Raw genomic sequence first — 21629 nt, 5'->3', positions numbered from 1 at the left:
GGGAACTGCCCGGAGAGTGTTTAGGTGTCTGAGCGCCTGGGCGCACTTGCGGGCGGGAGCGGACCGGGCGCGTTTGAGCGGAGCCGCCTGGGAGTGTGGCGAGATCGGGGACGTGGGCGCGGGAGCCCGGAGCGGGCCGTTCCTGTGCACCAGAGTGACCTTGAGAAAGGTACTCATTAAACCGATCTCCTGCCTTAGTTCATCCATCTGTAGAGCAGGCATGAAACTTTTCTCGGAGCTAAGAAAGTTCTTAACAGTTTCGCTTTTTGGAACAGGAATGAATATTTTGTTGTACTCCCCTCGCCCCCCGCCCAAACACAGTACTGCTGCATCTTTCCGACCCTGTTGCAGGTTGGCAGCGCTGGTTCATGGATCTGGCAACTCTGCACTAGGCAGAGAAAATATTTCTTTGCCTAAGAAGATAGATGGGTGTTTCCCCAATGCTAGTTGTCTTTTTCATTAGAAATGAAGGTTTTTGTGTGTAGTTTCACTGTGTAAACGTTTCTCAAGTGTGGAGTCATTTTATCGGAGCTTTTTGATTGCTTAAATTTGTATTCATAGTTTGGTTTAGTTAACAGGTGGGGAGAAGTTGGCAAGGATCTCTAGAACCTTTCGATTCTGCCCCAGTGGTGCGTAAGCTTCACAGATTTTGAAACAGCCCTCAAGGTTCAAAGACCAAGTTGTTTGAAGATAAGCTTTTCACATTTTTAAAGACTCAACTCTTCAGGAATTGCCACTTCCCCCGGTGGCATACCGTGAATTTCCCTTAAAGAAAAAGTTCACATGGGCTAAAACTTTTTTCAAAATTGTTCCTCTCAATTTGAAAACCTGTTTTGTAACAATATCCCATAGTTTTATGGTAGCTAACTATCTCAGTTTATAATTGTAGTTGTTCTGTAAATGCATTACTACAAACTCATTTTAAGGAATTTTAATTGGACTTCCTAGCCAGAACTCCGGTTCCAAGGAGCAGATAAGACTCACCATTCTGTAATTGACGACTGCAGGGACATTGCTTTTCAATTTGAATTGAAAGAAAAATGGTAACTTGGAGTATATTACCCACAGGTTACTTTATAAGGCTCCCCCAAAATAAAAGCGGAGAAAAACTATTTTTTCTTGGAGGCGTTTAAAGGGTTTTGAATTCATTGGGTATATTTTTCTGAGGCCTATGTTACTTGCCTCTTAAAATACAAGTTTGAATGTGAAGTGTTAGTTTACTTTGGTATATGACTATCATATAATAACCAGCTACTCTATGTTCTATGTTTTTGTTTGGAAAACGTTTTATGTGATGAGTTGGAAAGTATAGGCTTTATGGGTTTGGTTAACTTAAGATGAAAGCATGTGTAGATTCGAGATGAATTCTTTGAAATCTCATAATAATTTAAAATAAGAGGTAACTTCACATCCTGTGTTTAATTGTACTCATACAAAGTCCTTTGTTTAAAGTACTTTAAAGCATTAAGTCCCATTGTCATATTATCATAGGGAATCATACTCGTTTAACACAGTAAGAATCTTTTTTTCCCCCCATTTTTATCTGTTAGGGAAAGAGCTAAAAAAATTAACTGTGCCCTGTTCAATTTATAAGTTATTAGGAAAACTAAATCCAAGAGTAGGCTTAGAAAATTCCAAGATATTTGTGAATACTTTATAAATAATTTTTGCTTTTGATTATTCTTTTTTCTAACAGGAAAACTCCAAATAGGAATAATAGTCAAAATTTACTGAGTGTCTGCTGTGTGCCACTTGTATCTTCTGGTGTTTTCTGATGTAGGTACTATTTTTAGCCATATATACAGATTGGGAAACTGAGGCCTAGAGAAGCTAAAGAACCAAAGATCACATAGCTAGGTTAATAAAAAAGCAAGGAAGATCAGTGTTCAAACTGAGGTCGTGGAGAGGTATCAGATTGAATGAGATTTCTAGACTATGACTTGAAACTTGTATTATCAATTATTTAATTAATATCATTAACTGTTTACAGTGTGTTTGAAACACCCATATTATTGTCTACTTGCATTTGCTGCTTTATACTTAGACCCAAGTTTTATTTCAAAGGAAATGAAGACAAATGTTTAGCCTGACGGTATTTAAAGTTGTAGTTTGTCTCCAAGCCACATGTGGGAATTTTCACATTGGCTGCTAGCTTCGGTTATCCATTGTGTGTTTCCCTCATTTGCCATACGGGATAATTCAGAATTTTCTTTTTGTGGAAAGTTATTTCTGGTTTTCCGTATGAGTCATTTATCTTGTTAGAGGAGCTTATAGACTTACCTGAAGATCAAGAAGGCAGTTTTTGAATGGAAGTACTTGTGTCTTCTGTCAGTCCGTGTCTGGATTGCATTCTGGAAGCTGAGTTGGCTTGACAATTCTGTAGCTCACTTTGCCTTGGAGGAGAGATGTCCCACTAGCTACTGAGCCCATTTTCTGATTTGCAATTCAGTAGGTTCCTACTAGCAAAATAGGTTGTTGAAATGTATCCTTTTTTAAAAACAAAGATTACCTAATTTCTCAGGCTTTATCATAGCCGTGTACTTGTAAGGTTCCATCTTCAGTAAAGATTATTTAGTGTATTTTCTTCCAGTTTATGCTGTACCTATTAGCTTGTTGCTTACTCTCTCATTTTGTTCAAATCATTCCTTTTTTCCATTATGATTTTTACCACCTCCTACCAATTTTAGAATTGATAAATTGGAATTTCTTCATGTACTGAAGGATGTATTTGAACATAAAATCACATCAGTACTCTTTATTCTGGATTACTTGCCAATCATCAAGAATAGTGTTCTTATGTTTTTTACTTTAAGTTTTATGTTTTTTTACATACAATAGTTTTAATGTTTATTTACAATAGTTTGATTAATATTTATTAATAAAATCAATAAATTTTATTAATATTTAATAATTTTAATTAATTTACATTAATAGTTTTAATTCTGATTTGTTCAGAGTTTAAAAGATTTAATTTTCACTGTTACTTGAGGCCTGAAGAAATGGGACAAAAGAAATGTTTTGTTCAGGGTAGTACTGCTAGCTACTGGTGAAAACTGGAATCTTCTGCTTCTACCTCTTGATAGAACTTGGTTATAGTAGACCTGCCTCTTCTCCTATTTATATACACTATAAATAGGAGAAGAGGTCAACACTTTGGGTAGGAAAGTCTGTTTTGTTTTGGCTGCTGTGGTGAGAAATGAACAGAGAATCAGCATTTTCTGTGTTGTTCTTATAAATCAATAAGGTAGTATATGATCTTGCAACAATAAGCATTTCAAAATTTAGCTACCACGAAGAACCCAGTGGGAGAACTATTTCACTTTGAAAACATGATTTAAATGCACTTTTTCTCTTGTGTAGTCCTGCATTATGGAAAATTAATAGGCTTAGGATAGTCAAGCCTTTAGTTATCATCTGTTGCATGTGATAACTTTTGAGTTCAGGGCATGGGCTACGTTGTGTATAACTGGGGTGGAGAGTTTTGAAGGCTGACAGACGTGTGAAACCTCTTAATGTAACACTACAGAGTGTTTTTCCTGAGCTTTCATTTTTGTTTTTAAGTGCCTTTGTAGTCCACAAAATTGAGTGGGAGGGACCTGGAATACAAATCTACTATAGGTTTAAAGCATTACACTAATCTCTTATCCAGGTGAGATTTTTGGTCTTATATTAATTCCTTTTGGTACCTTTTGAACAAGTGAATTTTCCAGCTAAATTAAACTGTATAACAGAAGATTTAAAAGTCTCAACAATTATTATGGAATGCTCCCTAAATATTGTATACTAGAATGTTTTTCTTAAACAGTACAATGAGCCTGTGATGCTTAGTCTTTTGTTTATAATGTGTTTCTAGATCATTGTTATCAATACTAATTTTTCTACTATTCAGAAATAAAGTGATGCCAGGGAAATGATATTCTGATCTTGCTATTAAAAAAGAGAGTATTGAGTGCTGGTTATGTGTTAGGTTCTGGGTCAGGCACTATATATTCAGTTAATACTCAAAAGCAACCCTGTGGTTGCTTTGCTTTATTATTTTTTCTAACTTTAAGTCTTGGTGCATTGATTCTTTGATTGGATAGTTTGGGGGTCTTTTTTTCCTGTACCCAGCCAAAAACCTATATATTTTTTTTAATATAAAATCTTTCTGTTTTAAAAGGTTTGCATGAATTATTCCCCAGTGGTTAAAGAATCCTGTCTGTAATGCAGGATACATAGGAGATGCAGGTTCAATCCCTGGGTAGGGCCAGTCCCCTGGAGTAGGAAATAGCAACCTGTTCCAGTATTCCTGTGGGGAAAATTCCATGGACAGAGTAGCCTGGTGACTGAGCACGCACATATTGAATGAGTATGTTTATTAGAACTGGGAATTAAACAAGCTGTCCCGAGCTGGATCCATACTACAGGCACTAGTTCTGCGTTCTCTCGTTTCAGTTCTTTTGCATGTTAACTGCTCTCCCCTATCCCTGAAGGTGTTCGTTTCGTTTTGATAGGGTTGTGTTGGGAGTTTGCAACAGGATACTAGAGAAATTATCACATTTTATTTTATAGGAGACCCAAGATATGAAGTAGAGAGGGAACATTTTTAATGACTTAAATATTTATACTCATAGTTGTACTGTTTTATGGTTACTTTTTCTTGCTGTCAGTCCATGACAGCTTTACCTGTGATTGTCTTGGTTATGTTATAAGTGGGCATTTCCCCTTCTTTACCATTGTCTTCCTATTTCCTGAGTGTATAGATCTTCTTTTTATCAGTATATTTGGGGCATCTGTTTGTGTCAGGATATACAAATTGACTAACACTTTCACTTTTTCAAACAGTTCTATCTCATCTAAAATCAGCATAGTATTCACAAAGTATAGCATTATTGACGCAGTAGCATTTCTCAAATTTTTTCCCTTAGGATACTTTTAATGTAGTAAAACTGAGGACCTCTAAAAGCTTTATTTATGTTTAAACAAAAAATATCAGTATTTACCACGTTAAAGCTTAGACTTCAAAGATCTTTTCTTTTACATTTTTACATATCTCTTTAATGTCCAGTTTAATTTTTTTTAAAGGATTCTTTGCTACTTCTGCATTCAATCTGTTACAGTATCAGTGTAGACATACTGAGAGAATATGAATGAAAAGGGCAACTAATCTCTTAGTAATATTATGAAAATAGTTTTGATTTTCTAGGCCTTTTGAGATCCCCACACTCTGAGTATAGCTGGCACAAACATTGTTTCTAGTTTTCTTTAGCCTTTACAAACACTACTAATGACATCTTTATTCATATGCTTGGCACTTGTATGAGGATGTAGGATAATTTCCTAGAAGGATTGTTGGACTAAAGAGTAATATGTGTTTAAAAGCTTCATAAAGATAAATGACCCTCCAAAGGGGTTGTGCTGATACTCAGTTTTGGTAATAGTAAATGAAAGTTAAGGACCCTCTTTTATTTTTTGAAGTATGCTATGCTAAGTCACTTCAGTCGTGTCCAACTCCATAGACGGCAGCCCACCAGGCTCCCCCGTCCCTGGGATTCTCCAGGCAAGAACACTGGAGTGGGCTTCCATTTCCTTCTCCAATGCATGAAAGTGAAAAGTGAAAGTGAAGTCGCTCAGTCATGCCCGACTCTTAGCGACCCCATGGATTGCAGCCCACCAGGCTCCTCCGTCCATGGGATTTTCCAAGTAAGAGTACTGGAGTGGGGTGCCATTGCCTTCTCCTTTTGAAGTATATATATGCATAAATATCGACTTGCGGGTGCATCGGAACTTTGGGATGGACTGGCAAGCATTTGCTGTGCAGGAGTATTCTTTAGTTCACCTGAGAGTAGTTGATTTTGCTGTGATAAATTCTACAATGACAAGTTTAATTGATGCATTCCCCTTAGCTTCATCCATCTCTCTTGTTTTTGCATTTCCATATTTCCTTCTGAGTCATTCAAGTGGGAAAGCCTTTTTCAAGTCTTGATATTGGGGTTTGCTCTCTAGGCTTGTCTTTCTCTTGTCTGTAAGAGTGTCTTTCTCAAATATGTGAGGTTTTCACATGTGTGGGGAGATGGTATCGTAGCGGGGTGGTGAGAATGAAATTCCCCTTGGAGGATAAAGGAAGGCATCTATTTCATTGGAGAGGATGAATACGTTTCTCAAATTCGGATGGGGGGCTGTTCTGCGTATGTGATTCAGTTATTAAGATATATATGCTGGATCTATCCATTATTGAAAGCACGTGTCTCAACTGGTTCTTCTTCGGTTGATTGGATAAGTACTTATAACTTGATCCAATAGGAACTGAGAGATGGGGGTGGGGAACCTAATAGATGGGCTAGGAATAAAACTAGAAATGTGTCTTTATGGGATCTTTTTAAATTGAAGGATAATTGCTTTACAATATTGTGTTGGTTTCTGCCATACGTCAGCATGATGTCTTTCCGTTATTGTCTTACTTAGCTTCCCAATTAAAAGATTGCTTTCCATGATCCAGCCTCTACAACGTATTAACATCTTAGAGAGCGTGGTACTTGAGGACCAGAACTGGACTACCTGAAGTTGTATCTTAGACTAAACCATGGGATATGGCTGAAATGGGTTTTAGGAGAGATACTTCCCCTGAATCTTGAATGCCCCAGGAGAGAGAAAAACTTAGTAACACCTGAAGCTTCTGGTATGTGCTTATCCTTGTTTTAGCCAGCACTTTGGGAGGGAACACTTCAAACTTCAGATAATTTGTAATTGGTTTTTCCTTTCTAGTTTTTCCTTTCTGTAACATTACTGAGAGTTTTGAAACAAATGAAAAGGGGCTGGGGATGGAAACTGGTTCTTAAAAAATAACGGTTTTACCAATGCTGGGTGCTTTGTTTTAGCAGCTGCCAAGTCAGGTATGTGCTTCTTGAAATCACAACTTGAAGTGCAGCCCCTGTTCCGTGTGTTGTTTTACCCCTTCTCTTGAAAACAAACTCCGTAACCAGCACTCTGGAAGCCTGACTCATGTCTCTCTCCAGTCAGTGTCTCCCGCCTCCCGGCAATAAACCTAACTTCTAACACCATAGATTAATATTTGGCACTTCTTTAACTTTATGTAAATGGACTTATGGGATATACATTTGTCTGAGGCTTGTTTGTAAGATTCATATACATTATTGCATTTACATATATTTGGTTCATTAACAATGCTATATGGTATTCCAAAGTATGAATATTTACTCTTTAGGGGTTTTTTTGGTAACAGAATTCACATGCCAGCTAATTGATTCATTTAAAGTGTATAATTCAGTATGTTCTGGTATAGTCACAGGGTTATGCACCTGTCACCACAGTAAGAGAACATTTTGTCCTCTAAAAGAAATCATGTACCCATTAGCACCCATTTGCTCCCCCTTCCTCCCAATCCTAAGCAGCCACTAATCTGCAGATCCACTAAATTAGCATATTCTGGACAATTCATATAAACACAGTCCTAAAATATGTGGTCCTTTGTGACTGGCTTCTTTCACTTATGTTTTCAAGGTTCATCCGTTATAGCATGGATCAGAACTTGATACCTTTGTATAGCTGAATAGTAGTTCACTTTATCCATTCATCAGTATTTGGACCTTTGGATTGTTTCCATTTTTTTGCTATTATGAATAATGCTCCTATGAATGTATATTGTACTTGTGTGGGCATGTTTTCATTTCTCTTGTATATACCTAGGAGTGGAATTGCTGGTAACTCTTAACATTTTGAGGAACTGCCAAACTTAAGTAGATGCCTTTTTATATACCCACAAGAAAATGTTGGAGGTTCCAATTTCTCCACACGGTTGCCAGCTCTTGTCATTATCTGTCTTTGATTATAGGCTTCCTAAGTGATGTGAAATGGTTATCTTTTCTTGGTTTTGATTTAATTTATCTAATGAATAATGATGTTGAGCATCTTTTCTTGTTACTGCCATCTTCTTTGGAGAAGTATCTATTCAGAACCATTGCGCATTTTTAAATTGGGTGTTTGCAAATTAAGTCACCACAACTTGGCAAGTGCTGATATTTTGCTGTATATATTCAGTACCATTTAGCACCATTATGAGTACATGGCAGTGAAGGGTCAGTAAATTACTAACAAAGGACAGTATCACAATTAGTAGATGAATTTAAAGCAAAGCTAGTTCAATTTGGAAATGTTAGCACACCTGTTTCTCAAGTGTCTGGCCACTATTTAGAATGGATAAAACAATTGTTAAATGTAATAGGAGATGAAAGCCTTGGGTGAGAGACAGCTGCAGAGAAAATGCTTCTTAAGTATTTTGGGCCAGAACTTGTCTTTAAACTGGACTTGGTTGATTCCACCTTAAACACAATTTATACCTCTCCAGGCGGAGAGGTATAAATCTAGTCTTAAAATTTGTTCTTTGTGAAGACATACAGATGGCCAACAGGCACAAGAAAAGATGCTCACATTGCTAATTAGAGAGATGCAAACAAACACCGGTGAGATATACCACCTTGCACCAATCAGAATGGCCATCAAAAAATCTACAAACAATGCTGGGGAGGGTGTGGAGAAAAGGGAATCCTGCTACATGGTTGGTGGAAATGTAAATTGGTGCAGCCGCTACTGAAGACAATACGGAGGTTCTTCCCAAAAAAAGGTAAAAATGGAGTTGCCATATGATCCTGCAATCCCACTCCTGGGCATGTAACTGGAGAAAACTGTAATTGGAAAGGATATGCACCCTAGTATTCATTGCAGCACTGTCTACAATAGCCAAGACATGGAAACAGCTTGTTCATAGAAGGGAAATGAAGGTAAGTCCAACAGAAAGACAAACACCATATGATATCACTTACATATGGAATCTGAAATAGGACACAAATGAACTTTTCCGTGAAGCGGATTAATAGAACAGACTTGTGGTTGCCAAGGGAGAGCAGGGATGGGCTAGGAGTGGGGGGTTAGCAGATGCTAACTGTTAGATACGAAATAAGTGAACAGCAAGGTCCTACAGTATGGCACAGGGAACTATATTCACCCTATGATTAAATTATGATGGAAAGGAACATGATAAAGTGTGTGTGTATGTATATATTTATATAATTGAACACTTGGTCTAATACCCTGAGTCTTATGATACTGTGATACTGCCAGGGGAAAAACAGATATGTGCAAGTTTGCTTGTTCTGAGAAGTAAATTGATAGTTTGAAGATGGAGAAGTTTGGTAATTCCTGTATTAAACAAAAATATAAGATTTTCTGAAGGTGAATCACAATTTGGGGATGTACTTGGTTAATGAATCACCCCTAATGTTTTCAAACTTTTATCAGTAAATTCTTATTTTAGCCAGGTTTTATTTATAATGCTAATTTGCATGTTTTACTTGCGTTTCTCAATACTGGTGAATATCAGAGATTTAATCCCAGATCATCTGGCTTCACATTGTGCTATTTCACTACCTTTGCTGCTCGGGAGTTTGTTAGATCTCTGTTACCATCCAGTACTCATTCTTCAGTTGATTGTGTCTGTCTTGTTAAAAGTAAGCATGTATGACGTGAGCATTTCTTGGGTTATAGGCTATTATATTTAAATTCGTATTGTTTTAAAGGAATATTTCCTGTACTGAAGTTGTATGCGCATCAGACCTTCAAAAAGGAAATGTATGTGTATGTAAGGAAATAATACAGTGTTGCTGCTTTGCAGTTACATAATGGAATATGTGTTTTTTCTCCCCTCTTTCCTAGGTTCTCTACTTTTAGAATCCAAAATAAATCCAAATACTGCATACCAGAAACAACAGGTAAAATTTTGAAGATGTTGTGCTTTTTTTTTTTTTTGATGTTGTGCTTTATCTTGAATATTATCCTCGGTTTGGTGATTAAATGAAAATTTACCATCTGATTCCTTACAGTGAAAAATTGGAGCAGATTACATGTTTTGCCTAATTCCAAAATACATTTCCAGATATTTGACCAGCCGAGCCTTATTTCTCACAAGTTACATCTAAAATACCACAGTTTTCTCTTCTAAAGAGAATTTAAAAAGTCACCACTGGTGGAATAATCAGCTCCTTTCTTTGCTGCTGTGAATGCTAGTAGTGTAGGAGGAACATTCATATCTCTGTACAGCAACTTAGTATAAATATGAATTTGATTTCTTACATAGCCTGAGCAGGACCTTATAATGATGTAACAGTTTTTAAAGAACTTTCAGTTTGAATAAACTTTCTTGTACCCTTCTGGTGCAAGAGATATCTGAAAGTAAATCTCTCAATGCCTACAAGCACTATCACCAAAATTGTTATTTATTCAAAATATACACAGATAATACTGAGTTCTCTACAAAGCCACTGAAATTATTATCAGTCTTCTCATTGCTCTGAAGGTGCAGATATAAAATAACTTTAAAAATATTACTAACACATTTATATAAATGAATTATAAAGTGCTTTTTCATTGACCATTAAAATACTATTAGAGGGAAGTTTTACTTTGCACATTAGATGATGCCTAAAGGTTGTGACTTGCTTGAGGTCACACATAATATATAGGAAATTTGATATTTACTCCTAAATTTATTTAATGATGTTTTATTTGTCCAACAAGCATTGGTACAATATGAAATATTCTCTTGATGGTTTAATGGTCTATTAACACTATTTGTTGTTCTTAAGAAAACTTTCAGGTTCTATTGGAATGGCTGGAGGCTACAGTATTTGGTTTTGATGTTCAGTACTTAAATTCACATTTTGAGGTTTCAGTCAGCTGAACAGTAAAAGCATATCCTTAGAAAAAGAAAAGACTGAATCTGTTTTGAGGATGAATGAACAAATCCATATGTTTTAACCTATAGGTTGTTGGATGATAAGCAAGATGATTTGGTGAAAATTAGGCTCTTCAAGGAAAACAGAGGAGCAGTTCCTAAAAATTTTCAAACTTAAAAATTTGTCAAATGGGTCATTAAGGGCATATTTCTAGCTGTGCCCTGATTACGTCTCCAGGTGATTCTGAATATACACTGTAGCAGAACAGTTGCTTCTAGTTGTATTAAACTCATTACTAATGTAGTGGTTTTAGACTTCTTCCAATGAATCTTATGTTATTACCAGTTTTCAAAACAGTATGTATTGTCTCATTTAAAGACAAACTGAGGCTCAGGGAGGCCACCCAACTGACTAGTTTACACTGTAATGTAAATTATTTTGAGTTTGAATAGCTACTCAGTCACTGTGAAACAGATTGCTTGCCTGGGATCTCTAGAAGTTCTTGAAGGTAATAAAAAGGGCTCTTTGAGTTCTTTTAAAAATTCTGAGTAAGACTTGTAGATTTATCCTGTTAGTAATGCTGCACAACCCAGTCAGAGGATCATTTATTTACTTCTGGCTGGCATCACTTTAGTTTAGTAAGAGATTATTGGCCTCATGATTGATAGTTAAATGATTGAATAGAATTTATATGAAGTTTAGCAGATAGATTTTTGAACATGGGATCTGTTTGTGTATAATAAAGTGTCCTTGCCAAGGTAGTAAAAAGTATAAGAAATAATAGATCCTTTAAGATACCTTAAAATACAGTTAGGTTTCCTCTTCAATATGAGAATCTTAATCATTCCAATCAGATGCTCAACTCACCTTGGCTTGGCTTTTTTCAGTTACTTATTAATCAGTTTGAATTATTTTTCTTTATATAGTCAGTAAGTTTGAAAGGGCTTCCCTGTTGGCTCAGATGGTAAAGAATCCACCTGCAATGCAGGAGACCCACGTTCAATCCCTGGGTCAGGAAGATTCCCTGGAGAAGGGAACGGCAACCCACTGCAGCATTTATGCCTGGAGAATTCCATGGACACGGGAGCCTGGCGGGCTACAGTCTGGGGGATTGCAAAGAGTCAGACACAACTAAGCGACTAACGCAAGCTTGAAAGGATATCTTAAATCCCATAAATATTATACCATGCATATTGTAGAATACATACTGTACTACAGCAAATGTAAAGTGGTCTTGGCATTGTGGTTGTAGTGTCTTGCTGAGATGGTATCTTTAGTAAAAACTGTTTATTAAACTTACTGTCATAAAAAAGTCAGTATGAAAAATAAAGGGGGTGCTAGGAGCTTCTTGCTTCCCGAATGTTGGTAAAAGTTAAAAAAAACCTCTGACCAGATAAATGCTCACATATTACAAATTTAACTAATAATTTCAAGGATGTTACGGGCCTCGAGGGCCCCAGTAAAGAACACCGGATACTGACAATGAGGAGGAGGAACTGTGTTTATTTTATTAATCCCATCCTCCTAACATACCCTTGTCATTAAAATACTCAAGACTTTCTCTTTGGGCGTTTTGACTAGAGCATAAAATGTGACAATGTGCAAGCAAACTGACATAATTTTAGTTTGTATCTTTTGGTACATTTGGATGGTGTGTGCAGTTGTAGTGGCTTTCATATATGGGTTCAGCTTTTCCTTAAGGAGAACATTGTTTTCATTTTATAGACTGGATAAAGTGAAGTGTAAAAGAACATTGGAAATGACTAATATCAGTGTTGCAAAAAGCAGAAATGAGTACTGTTCTCATTTCCCTATTTTGTTCGTTTGCTTTTTACTTTAAAGTAGTTTGTGATAATATAGGTTAATCATTCAGACTTCTTTTTTTCTCTTAAGGACACTTTGATTGTGTGGTCTGAAGCAGAAAATTATGACTTGGCCCTCAGCTTTCAAGAAAAAGCTGGATGTGATGAAATTTGGGAGAAGATATGTCAGGTAATTTAGAAAATCAACATGCTTTCATTTTAAGCATTTTGTTTTTTGCTGTGCTTTAAGCTGATACCTCATACTTTAAAATGCATAGAGACACGTCATATAGATTAGTACTGTCTGTGAAAACTTGATTTATAGAAAAGCACAATTTATTGACACCAGTATACCCAGTCCAGACCTTTGCTGAACTCCAGAGTTTTATATTCACCTGCCTTTCAGAGCTGTCCTCCATGAATGCTACTAGCATCTCAAATTCAGTAGTCTAAAACTGAGCTTAATCTCACTGAGATTTGTTCATTTTCCTATCTCTCTCATCTTAGTAAATGCCATTCAGTTGCTGAAGTCAGAAACAAGTTTATCCTTCCTTCATCCTCTCTGTCCATTCAGTCCTTAAACTCTTAAGTCTTCAATGCATTCATTTATCTTCATTTTCACTGCTGTTGGTTTACTAAGCTACCATCATTTCTTGCTTGGTTTATTGCATTCATCCCAGATCTACCCAGCTAGAGTATCTTTTTTAAAATGGAAGTCTGATCATCTTTGTTCAGTAACTTTTTGTGACTCTCGACTCTCTCTTCAGTCTCATCATTTTTGTTCTTGGTTGATTCCAGAATTCCTTAGTGGTTCTTGTACCTGAGTCTAGTGGTAACATCTCCACAATCTTTTGTGAATGGTCATTGATAATGCACTCTAGTGGCTCAAGCCGTTTTTTCTTATTAAAGATTCATATAGACCATTATATACTAAGGACACTTTTTCTATCCTCTCGTTTATTTTATCTGGAGAAGAAATAATTTTCAGCAGATTCTTTAATTCATTGGTTCTCAATGTGTGATTCTTAAACCAGTAGAATGAGCATAACCTGGGATCTGATAGAAATGCAAATTATGAGACCTCTATCCCAGATCTGCTGAATTAGAAACTCTATGAGTAGGTACCAGTTTTACTAAGCCTTCTGGATCAGATTTTCTCTGTTTAAAGGGCAAGGTAGTAAATATTTTAGGCTTTGTGGACTACACTGTTTAACTACTGTTTAGCTACTCAGTTCTGCCGTTGTACTGAGAAAGTAGTCATAGACAAACAAATGGATGTCGTTCTCTTACCAGTAAAATTTTATTAACAGGTGGTGGGCCAAGTTTGGCAGTTGTCTGTCAGTGCCTGCTTCAGGTGACTGGTGAACCATGACATTTGAGAGCCACTGCCTTAATAGACTATAGAAGCCTGTGTTCTTGAGACACAGATTTTCCTTAACTTGCAAAGTTTATTTCTGCTATATCGTTCTACTCAGTTGTGTTTCATAAATTAACCTGTTTAGTTGTTGCTTTCCTTCTCTTAACAGGTGAAAAACTAACATATATGTATTTATGCCTTCTTCATGTTTTCTTTGCTTTCTGCCCCATACAGTTGTTTCTACAGCATATTCCTCTAGATTTTGTCATTTGGAGTTCTCCGGTAGAAACAGATGAAATTAATGAGTTCAGGGTGGTGCTGAAAGTATCGGTTATTCACACAAATCTTGTTTCCTCTTCACTTTTCTGACATGAACAGCCCCACCCTGCACACAGTCTTTTATTAGGCTAGTATTTAACTCAGTCCTGGACTCAGTCTGTTACTGTCAGGCCTGGGTCTTCTTTAAAATTCTCAGACCTTTATTATGCTTTTCCTTAGTCTGTAACACCATAAATTCTTCATTGTCTCTTGGGACACTAGTAGTACTTACATACTTTTCTCTGTAGTAACATTCCTGGGAATCCTGCCTACTTTGTTGTTCTTTTCTGATATAGTTACATAGTTCATGTTCAAAATGTCATTTCCCAATGACTTATGACCCTGACTGCACATCTTTTATGGTCTTCACATTCTCATTTTCTTTATATCCAGATTGACTTCTGAGATTTATCCTTTCTCCAGGAAAGCTCTTTCTTCTAGCTTAGCCTCGTTTCCTTTTAAAATTTTCATTCTCATATTGCTTCTGTTCTGAAAGCAAGACTGAAACATACTTGTCAAATATTTAAGAGTTTCACTTTGTTTCCCTAAGCAGATCAGATTCCTAAACACAGGCCTTTTGGATTACCTGTTCAGTCTTCATATTTGCGAGTTCACTCAAGAAGATACCATTTTCAATACATTTACAGTCTTTCATCCCTTTTCATTTGATTTTGTAATCAAATGCCTACCATGTTTCTATAGGTAAAGCCATAGCTTGAATATTAGGAGTCTAAAGCTGTGGTGAGATCTTATGTAATTTCAAAAATCCAGAGCCAACTTGAGACCATGCCAGGTACAAGCTGTGAATGTGCCTGGCCTCCTTTTAGTGGTTCTGCCCACTGGATTAAGGTCAAGATGGTGTCACCTTGCAGCGTATTTCAAGACTTAGTTCAGGTCTTCTTCCCTTCTGATATTCATCAACATCTCTTAACCATCTAAGCAGTTTAAGTTTGTTGGTCATTTCATATGAGGCCTATTTTTTCCATTCCTTTACCTTTCAGTTTGGCCTTTTGAGCTGGTTTAATGCCAGTGTCAGATTATAGGGCCAAGAGAGCAAAACTCATTTCATTCTGAAATATGTCTTTGACCTTTTGTAAAAAGTTTCTTTTACCTTAAATTATATTTAATTGTGAAGACTTATAAGTTAATTTTTTATAAGTAGAGTCCCCTACACTGACATAAGGTTGGGATTTATGACAAACTTTAGAGCTTCTAGGGGATCATGAAAGGTAAAGGTCTGGATGTGTAGAAAGAAAAACTTAATGGTTTGGTTACTTAACTATAAGCGGGTATTCTTAGGGCATAGCTCTACTACATATAGGTTGCAGTTACTTTTTGTGTGGTTTTATTTTTATGTGGGTGCAGTTTCCAGCTCAGTTTTTCTTAATCATATTTTTGGGCTACCAACCAGCATTTATACCAAATCAGTGACCCACTTTGGTCCAAAGCCAGTTTGTACATGCTCTTTTCCTTTGGTTTCTAAATTAACTGATATTAAATATTTTTCTTATTGCTTACAGTGATACATATTTTCTATGGTCACAGCATTTGTTAGAATTTTACTTAAACTTTGAAGAGTTTAATGGATGTACCATAGCATAATGCTAGGAATGTTTCTGGAATTTGCCCTGGCCTGTTGATGAATGGGTGTTTTACCATCAGGCCTCTTTATTATGGGTCTGCAGGGCAGTCTTAAGTCACAGTCACCGATACTTTAGTGGATGAATGTTTCCATTGTTGATAAACCTGTATTTATGAGGAAGCTCATTACATTTCTGAACTTTGAACTTCCTTCTTTAAAATTAAAAGTGTGTATTATTTATAGAAATGTGCTTAGAAAAGCAGGCATTTGTGTCAAGTTTGAAGAAAGTTCTAATCTTGAAAATCATCATTACAGTTTTGTTGTATGTTTCTTATATCTAAGAATATCATTTAGATTTGCTTTGATTATACTTCTTCAGCTATTACAAATATTGTTTAATAGGTTCAAGGAAAGGACCCATCAGTGGACATCACTCAAGACCTTGTAGATGAGTCTGAAGAGGAGCGTTTCGATGATATGTCATCACCAGGTTTAGAATTGCCATCTTGTGAATTAAGTCGTCTTGAGGAAATTGCAGAACTTGTGGCGTCATCCTTACCTTCTCCCCTGCGTCGTGAAAAACTTGCACTAGCACTGGAAAATGAGGGCTATATTAAAAAGCTCTTAGAGCTTTTCCATGTGTGTGAGGATTTGGAAAATATTGAAGGACTGCACCACTTGTATGAAATTATCAAAGGCATCTTCCTCTTGAATCGAACTGCTCTTTTTGAAGTTATGTTCTCTGAGGAATGTATCATGGACGTCATTGGATGCTTAGAATATGATCCTGCTTTATCACAACCACGAAAACATAGGGAATTTCTAACAAAAACAGCCAAGTTTAAAGAAGTGATTCCCATATCAGATCCTGAGTTGAAACAAAAAATTCATCAGACATACAGAGTTCAGTATATACAAGATATGGTTCTCCCTACCCCTTCAGTCTTTGAAGAAAATATGTTATCAACACTTCACTCCTTTATTTTTTTCAATAAGGTAGAAATTGTTGGTATGTTACAGGTGAGTTAGATCATTCTTTTTTTTTTTTTTTTTTTTCTCTGCTTAAAAAAAATGCCCGTTGCCTTCAGCAAAAATTTTCTGTTCCTTTAGGCACATAAGTTGAATTTTATTTTTTGTCTAAAGGTATTTACTTTGGTGATATTGCAAGAGATTATAATATGTAATACTGCGGAACACAGAAGGTTGTGTTTGGATTAGGGATGATAAAGGTGATTTTTTTTAAAATCTAGCTCAAAGAAATTATAGAGAAAGGATCTTAATGAAACAATTGAATGTAGAATTTTAGGGATATTAAACTATCAATTAGGCATAAAACCGAATAGATTGGAACAGGAAAGAAAAAAATAGAAGCCAAAAAATATGTCATTAAATATAGAATACAAATTCTATAAAATATGGAGAACTCCGGGGTAATTATTAAAGGTCTAGCTTTAGGGTCAAGAGAATATAGCAGAGGTTGGCAAGTTACAGCTGCATGCTTTTGTAATGATGAGAGTGTGGGGAGGTTAGACTTGAACTTGAGTTTCAGCTCTGCCTGTTACTTAATAACTGTGTGACTTGGGCAACTTTCTTAATCTCTTAAAAGCTTCAGCTTCCTAATCTTAAGGTTGGTGCTATTAGTACCTACCCTATAAGGTCATCTGAAGATTAAATAAGATGCATGCATGTAAAGCATTGAACATGATACAAGACTCTTGAGTATTATTTTAAATATCTGTTAATCGCCTATTAAACGTAAACTCCAAATTTTCTTTTTATAGTATGCCCAGTCTCTCAAGTGTGGTGTGTTAGGGTGCTTGCATCAGAATTACCTAGGATACATCCTGGATTCTGCAGAAAACACACAATCCAGATCTCTGAGCTGGCTCGTAATCTACATTTGTAGCAGCCCCAAAGTCAGAGAATCTCTCAGTAAATTATCTCATGGTGCGTGAATTAGTCTAGTCCAACTGAAATATGTCTTCATAGTGCCAAGATTTGTGAGTTGCACACCTCTTGTGTGCTTTGTTCCTACCCAGAATATTGTAACAGTAACATATATGTGATGTGATTTGAAAGCTATAAGACCTTACCCCAGATCTATAAATAAAATAATTATTTGGAACCTGGATTTGTTATATTAAAAAATGAAGCAAATAAATGTCAGCAAGAGCTGCTTGGTAGCATATGTTATGAATAAAACTGTAAATATAATTTTTGTCTTTTCCTTTTTAGAAAACTATATTTTCAGTGATCCTGGTTTTGTCACTATATATATATATATATATATATATATATATATATATGTATGTATATGTATGTATAATATATACGTACACACACACACACGGATTCAAATAGAAAGGTCAATTTTACCAAAACTGCTTTTCTGAAGCTAGTGATAAGTCCAGTTCGTGTTGACTAATTTGACCTATTTTTCATTCATTTAAGACAAATAATACAGGCAGTACAATTTGGTAACTACAGTAGTATTCTTCTACATAGTGTATTGTGATTAATAATGGAAGAAGGAGGGTTCTGGTACTAATGTTCATTTGTTCTTGGCTAAGGAACTAGTTTTTGCCAGCCACCTAACAGATCCTTTGTTCTGGTGTAGTTTTGATTCCTGGTTTCCCTGGATAGTCCCAAATGCTATTGGTCCTTTTATTTAGCTCCACATGGTTCTCGTTTGTTTTGTTTCACAGGGATCCATCACTTGTTTTTCTTGGTCTTCAGACCGGTAAAATGCCAGTTTTACTCATTAAGTATAAATAATTTCAAGTTAAGTTTTGTTTCCTTACAGTATGCTCTGTAAAATGCTGACTGCCAGTGCTGTAGTCCTTCTGTTCTCTTGTTGCTGAGCATTTATATCCAAAGTGCTGCTGTGAAGAAAGAAGAGTTTTACAAATATTTTGACAGGGAGTAATTAAAGCAGGTTCTTATCCACCTTGTACATGGTCATAAGCCTTACATTGACTGGTTATATTCTTTGTAATACTGTGGAGCATTCTTAATTCTCTATACTTCACAGCAGTGCAGAGATTGTTTTTTAATCATTAGATTTTTAATTGGGATATATTATATCCGAGGTGGATCTTAATATTGGATGCCATTTGAGATATGGCTTATGTATTGTAAAAGTAAAGGTGGGAATAACTAATTTAGTATCACAAAATGTTTCTTGAGCGCTTACAGTAGTGAATATGGGGTTTATAAACGAATGGGAAATAACTCATAGGCATAACTGTAGGGCATGTATTATTGAATTTACTTCTAGTTGATGTGGTAGTATGGAATTAAAATTTTAACTAAAAATAGTGGCAGAAAATATTGAACAGGCAGTCAGGAAGGCTCTGCCCACCTCCCTGCTAACTGATTGGGCTTTGGATAAATTTCTTAATCATGTCTCAATTATAAAATAAAGAGGTAAGAATAAGACAACATACGTTATTTCCAAGTTCTGTACTTTTAACTTTTACATGCTCAGATTAGTATCCTGTAGAATATCATTTGACTCATTTTCAGAATAATTTGATTATGTGTTAAATTATTGTGTATGTGGAAATCTTTAAATAATGTTTCTTTAAAAGTTCTGAATTTAGCTTTTTAAGTAATTGAATCATTTCTGTTGTTAAAATGTGAAGGAAGTTTTATCTTCATTTGAGAGGTTATAGGACCTTAACTTCGAAGGTTAAGGTTATGAAACCCTATGAAAACGATGAGTGTAGAAACCGTGTTTGTTTTTGTAAATAAAGTTCTATCTAAACACAGCCAAACTCATTCACTGACATTGCCTATGGCCGCTTCCTACGATAACAGCAGAATTGAGTAGCTGTGGTAGAGAATGCAAAGCCTAAAATATTTATAATGTGGCCCTTAGGAAATAGAGCCGTGCCGAAATACAAAGGATATCCTTATAAATGCCCAATTTATCCTTTATAGTTTTTTTACTTTTCTTTTAAAAAACAGCATTGCCAATACCATCTCCCCTTTTCTAGTTATACAATTTATATCTTCTATAATAGTATCTTAAAAGTATAGTCTTATTATTAGCATAATTAAATTTATCCTTTGATTTCACAGGAAGATGAAAAATTTCTGACAGATTTATTTGCACAACTAACAGATGAAGCAACAGATGAGGAAAAAAGACAAGAGTTGGTAAGAAATCTGATATTATGAAGGGCGTGAAGCTAAAACAACATACCTTTTATAATTACTTACCCTTTTTCTTAATTTCAGGTTAACTTTTTAAAAGAATTTTGTGCATTCTCCCAAACGCTACAACCTCAAAACAGAGATGCTTTTTTCAAGACTTTGTCAAACATGGGTATATTACCAGCTTTAGAAGTCATCCTTGTAAGTTTATTTCTCCTTATACTTAATTGCCATTATATTTTTAAGCCACAAAATACTGTATTTTTTTATGTAACATGCAACTATTTGATTATAGCCAATATTTAATATAAGTTGTGTGTTACATAAAGTTAAAAAGCTATAAAGTCCTAGTATTAGATAGCCTGTAACACAGTACTGAAAGGATACTCACAGGAATTTTCCATATTTTTAATAATTTGTTAACTTTGCAGCCTATTCATTGAAATGTTAAAGTAGAAAAATAAACAGGAATAGAAAGAATAACTATCCACAGAAAAAGAACTTTACATATGGCAGAATTTCCTTGACCTCCCTTTTTTCATTATTATTTGTTAGATTTTGGATTTATATAGGTGCAAGTTCCATGTTTTTATTATTATAGGAGAAATAAGTGTTTTTTTTATCTGCAGGGCATGGATGATACACAGGTGCGAAGTGCTGCTACTGATATATTCTCATACTTGGTTGAATATAATCCATCCATGGTACGAGAGTTTGTCATGCAGGAGGCACAACAGAATGATGATGTAAGTAAGAAGTTAACAGAGCAAAAAATAACCAACAAGGTAAATATTATTTGCGCTAACAGTAAGTATACATGGGGAGCTATAACTATATTTATTACTCATTCTTAAAGATTTAAATAATTAATGTTTGAGAAAAGTATAGCCATAATATCATGACTTATTCTTCTTCTAAATTGACTCCTGTTTCAGTCTATAAATTGTCATACAGCAGTTATTTGATAATGCTCAACTTAAATTTCTTTAAAGGTTTTTGAGATGAAGTTTCTTAATTCTGAAATTAACCTGCTGTGTTGTGTTGTTTAAATCATTTAGTCAATAAATCATTCTTCTCTTTGTGGAATTATGAATAATTTCCCTAGGAAAACATGGGCTTTGTTAGGGAGAGAGTCTCAAAATCAACAAGAATGATGAGGAATGCACACACACCCCACCTCCATCCCCTGTAACACCCGTCAGTTTCAGAGTCAGTGAGAGTGTATCCTGGTGATGCGAAAGGTGCTTCCAGAGTCTGTGGTACATGGCGTATCTGGAAGCACTGAGTGTGTGTGCTCTGTTTTCAGATAATTAAACCAATGATCATGAGTTTTTATTTCCTCCTTCCCCTATAAAATCTTGAAAGTACTTTGTTACTTAAAAATAATATACTGCCCTGAATTCCTTCTTAAAGGATGAGGTAAAAAAGATACCTCTTAGAAAAAATATATATGCAGAATTGCACCCTGTCGTATTTTTACAAAATAGAAAATACTTTTTACTTTTTAAAAAGATCTTAATGTGTTGTGATGTCAAAATGAAGTGGAATGCCTAGAAACTTGTATATTTAATAATTTTAAAAGAAGATTATAACGTCAGGGTAGGTGCAGGAAGTGCCAGATTGAACTGTTGAATATTATGTTATATTTGCTTTTATAAAATAGTCCTATCTTAAAAACCTAAATA

The 21629-nt window shown here is 35.5% G+C and overlaps 1 protein-coding gene across 2 annotated transcripts in view; it reads left to right on the top strand.

Annotated features, from left to right (window-relative positions):
- Positions 1 to 21629, top strand: part of PPP4R3A (protein phosphatase 4 regulatory subunit 3A) — a 34689-nt gene that overhangs the window by 345 nt on the left and 12715 nt on the right. Inside the window, exons 2-7 of one of the 2 annotated variants that reach the window (XM_061395111.1) lie at positions 9709 to 9764; positions 12621 to 12719; positions 16189 to 16806; positions 19870 to 19947; positions 20029 to 20145; positions 20574 to 20690. In XM_061395111.1, coding sequence (XP_061251095.1) covers positions 9709 to 9764; positions 12621 to 12719; positions 16189 to 16806; positions 19870 to 19947; positions 20029 to 20145; positions 20574 to 20690 — 1085 coding nt within the window. Of the gene's footprint in view, positions 1 to 9708; positions 9765 to 12620; positions 12720 to 16188; positions 16807 to 19869; positions 19948 to 20028; positions 20146 to 20573; positions 20730 to 21629 lie in introns of both variants that reach the window. The other variant, XM_061395110.1, reaches the window with a different exon arrangement.

Source organism: Bos javanicus, chromosome 21, assembly GCF_032452875.1.
Source record: "Bos javanicus breed banteng chromosome 21, ARS-OSU_banteng_1.0, whole genome shotgun sequence".
NCBI classification, from domain to species: Eukaryota; Metazoa; Chordata; class Mammalia; order Artiodactyla; family Bovidae; genus Bos; species Bos javanicus.
This window is presented reverse-complemented; position numbering and strand designations above follow the sequence as displayed.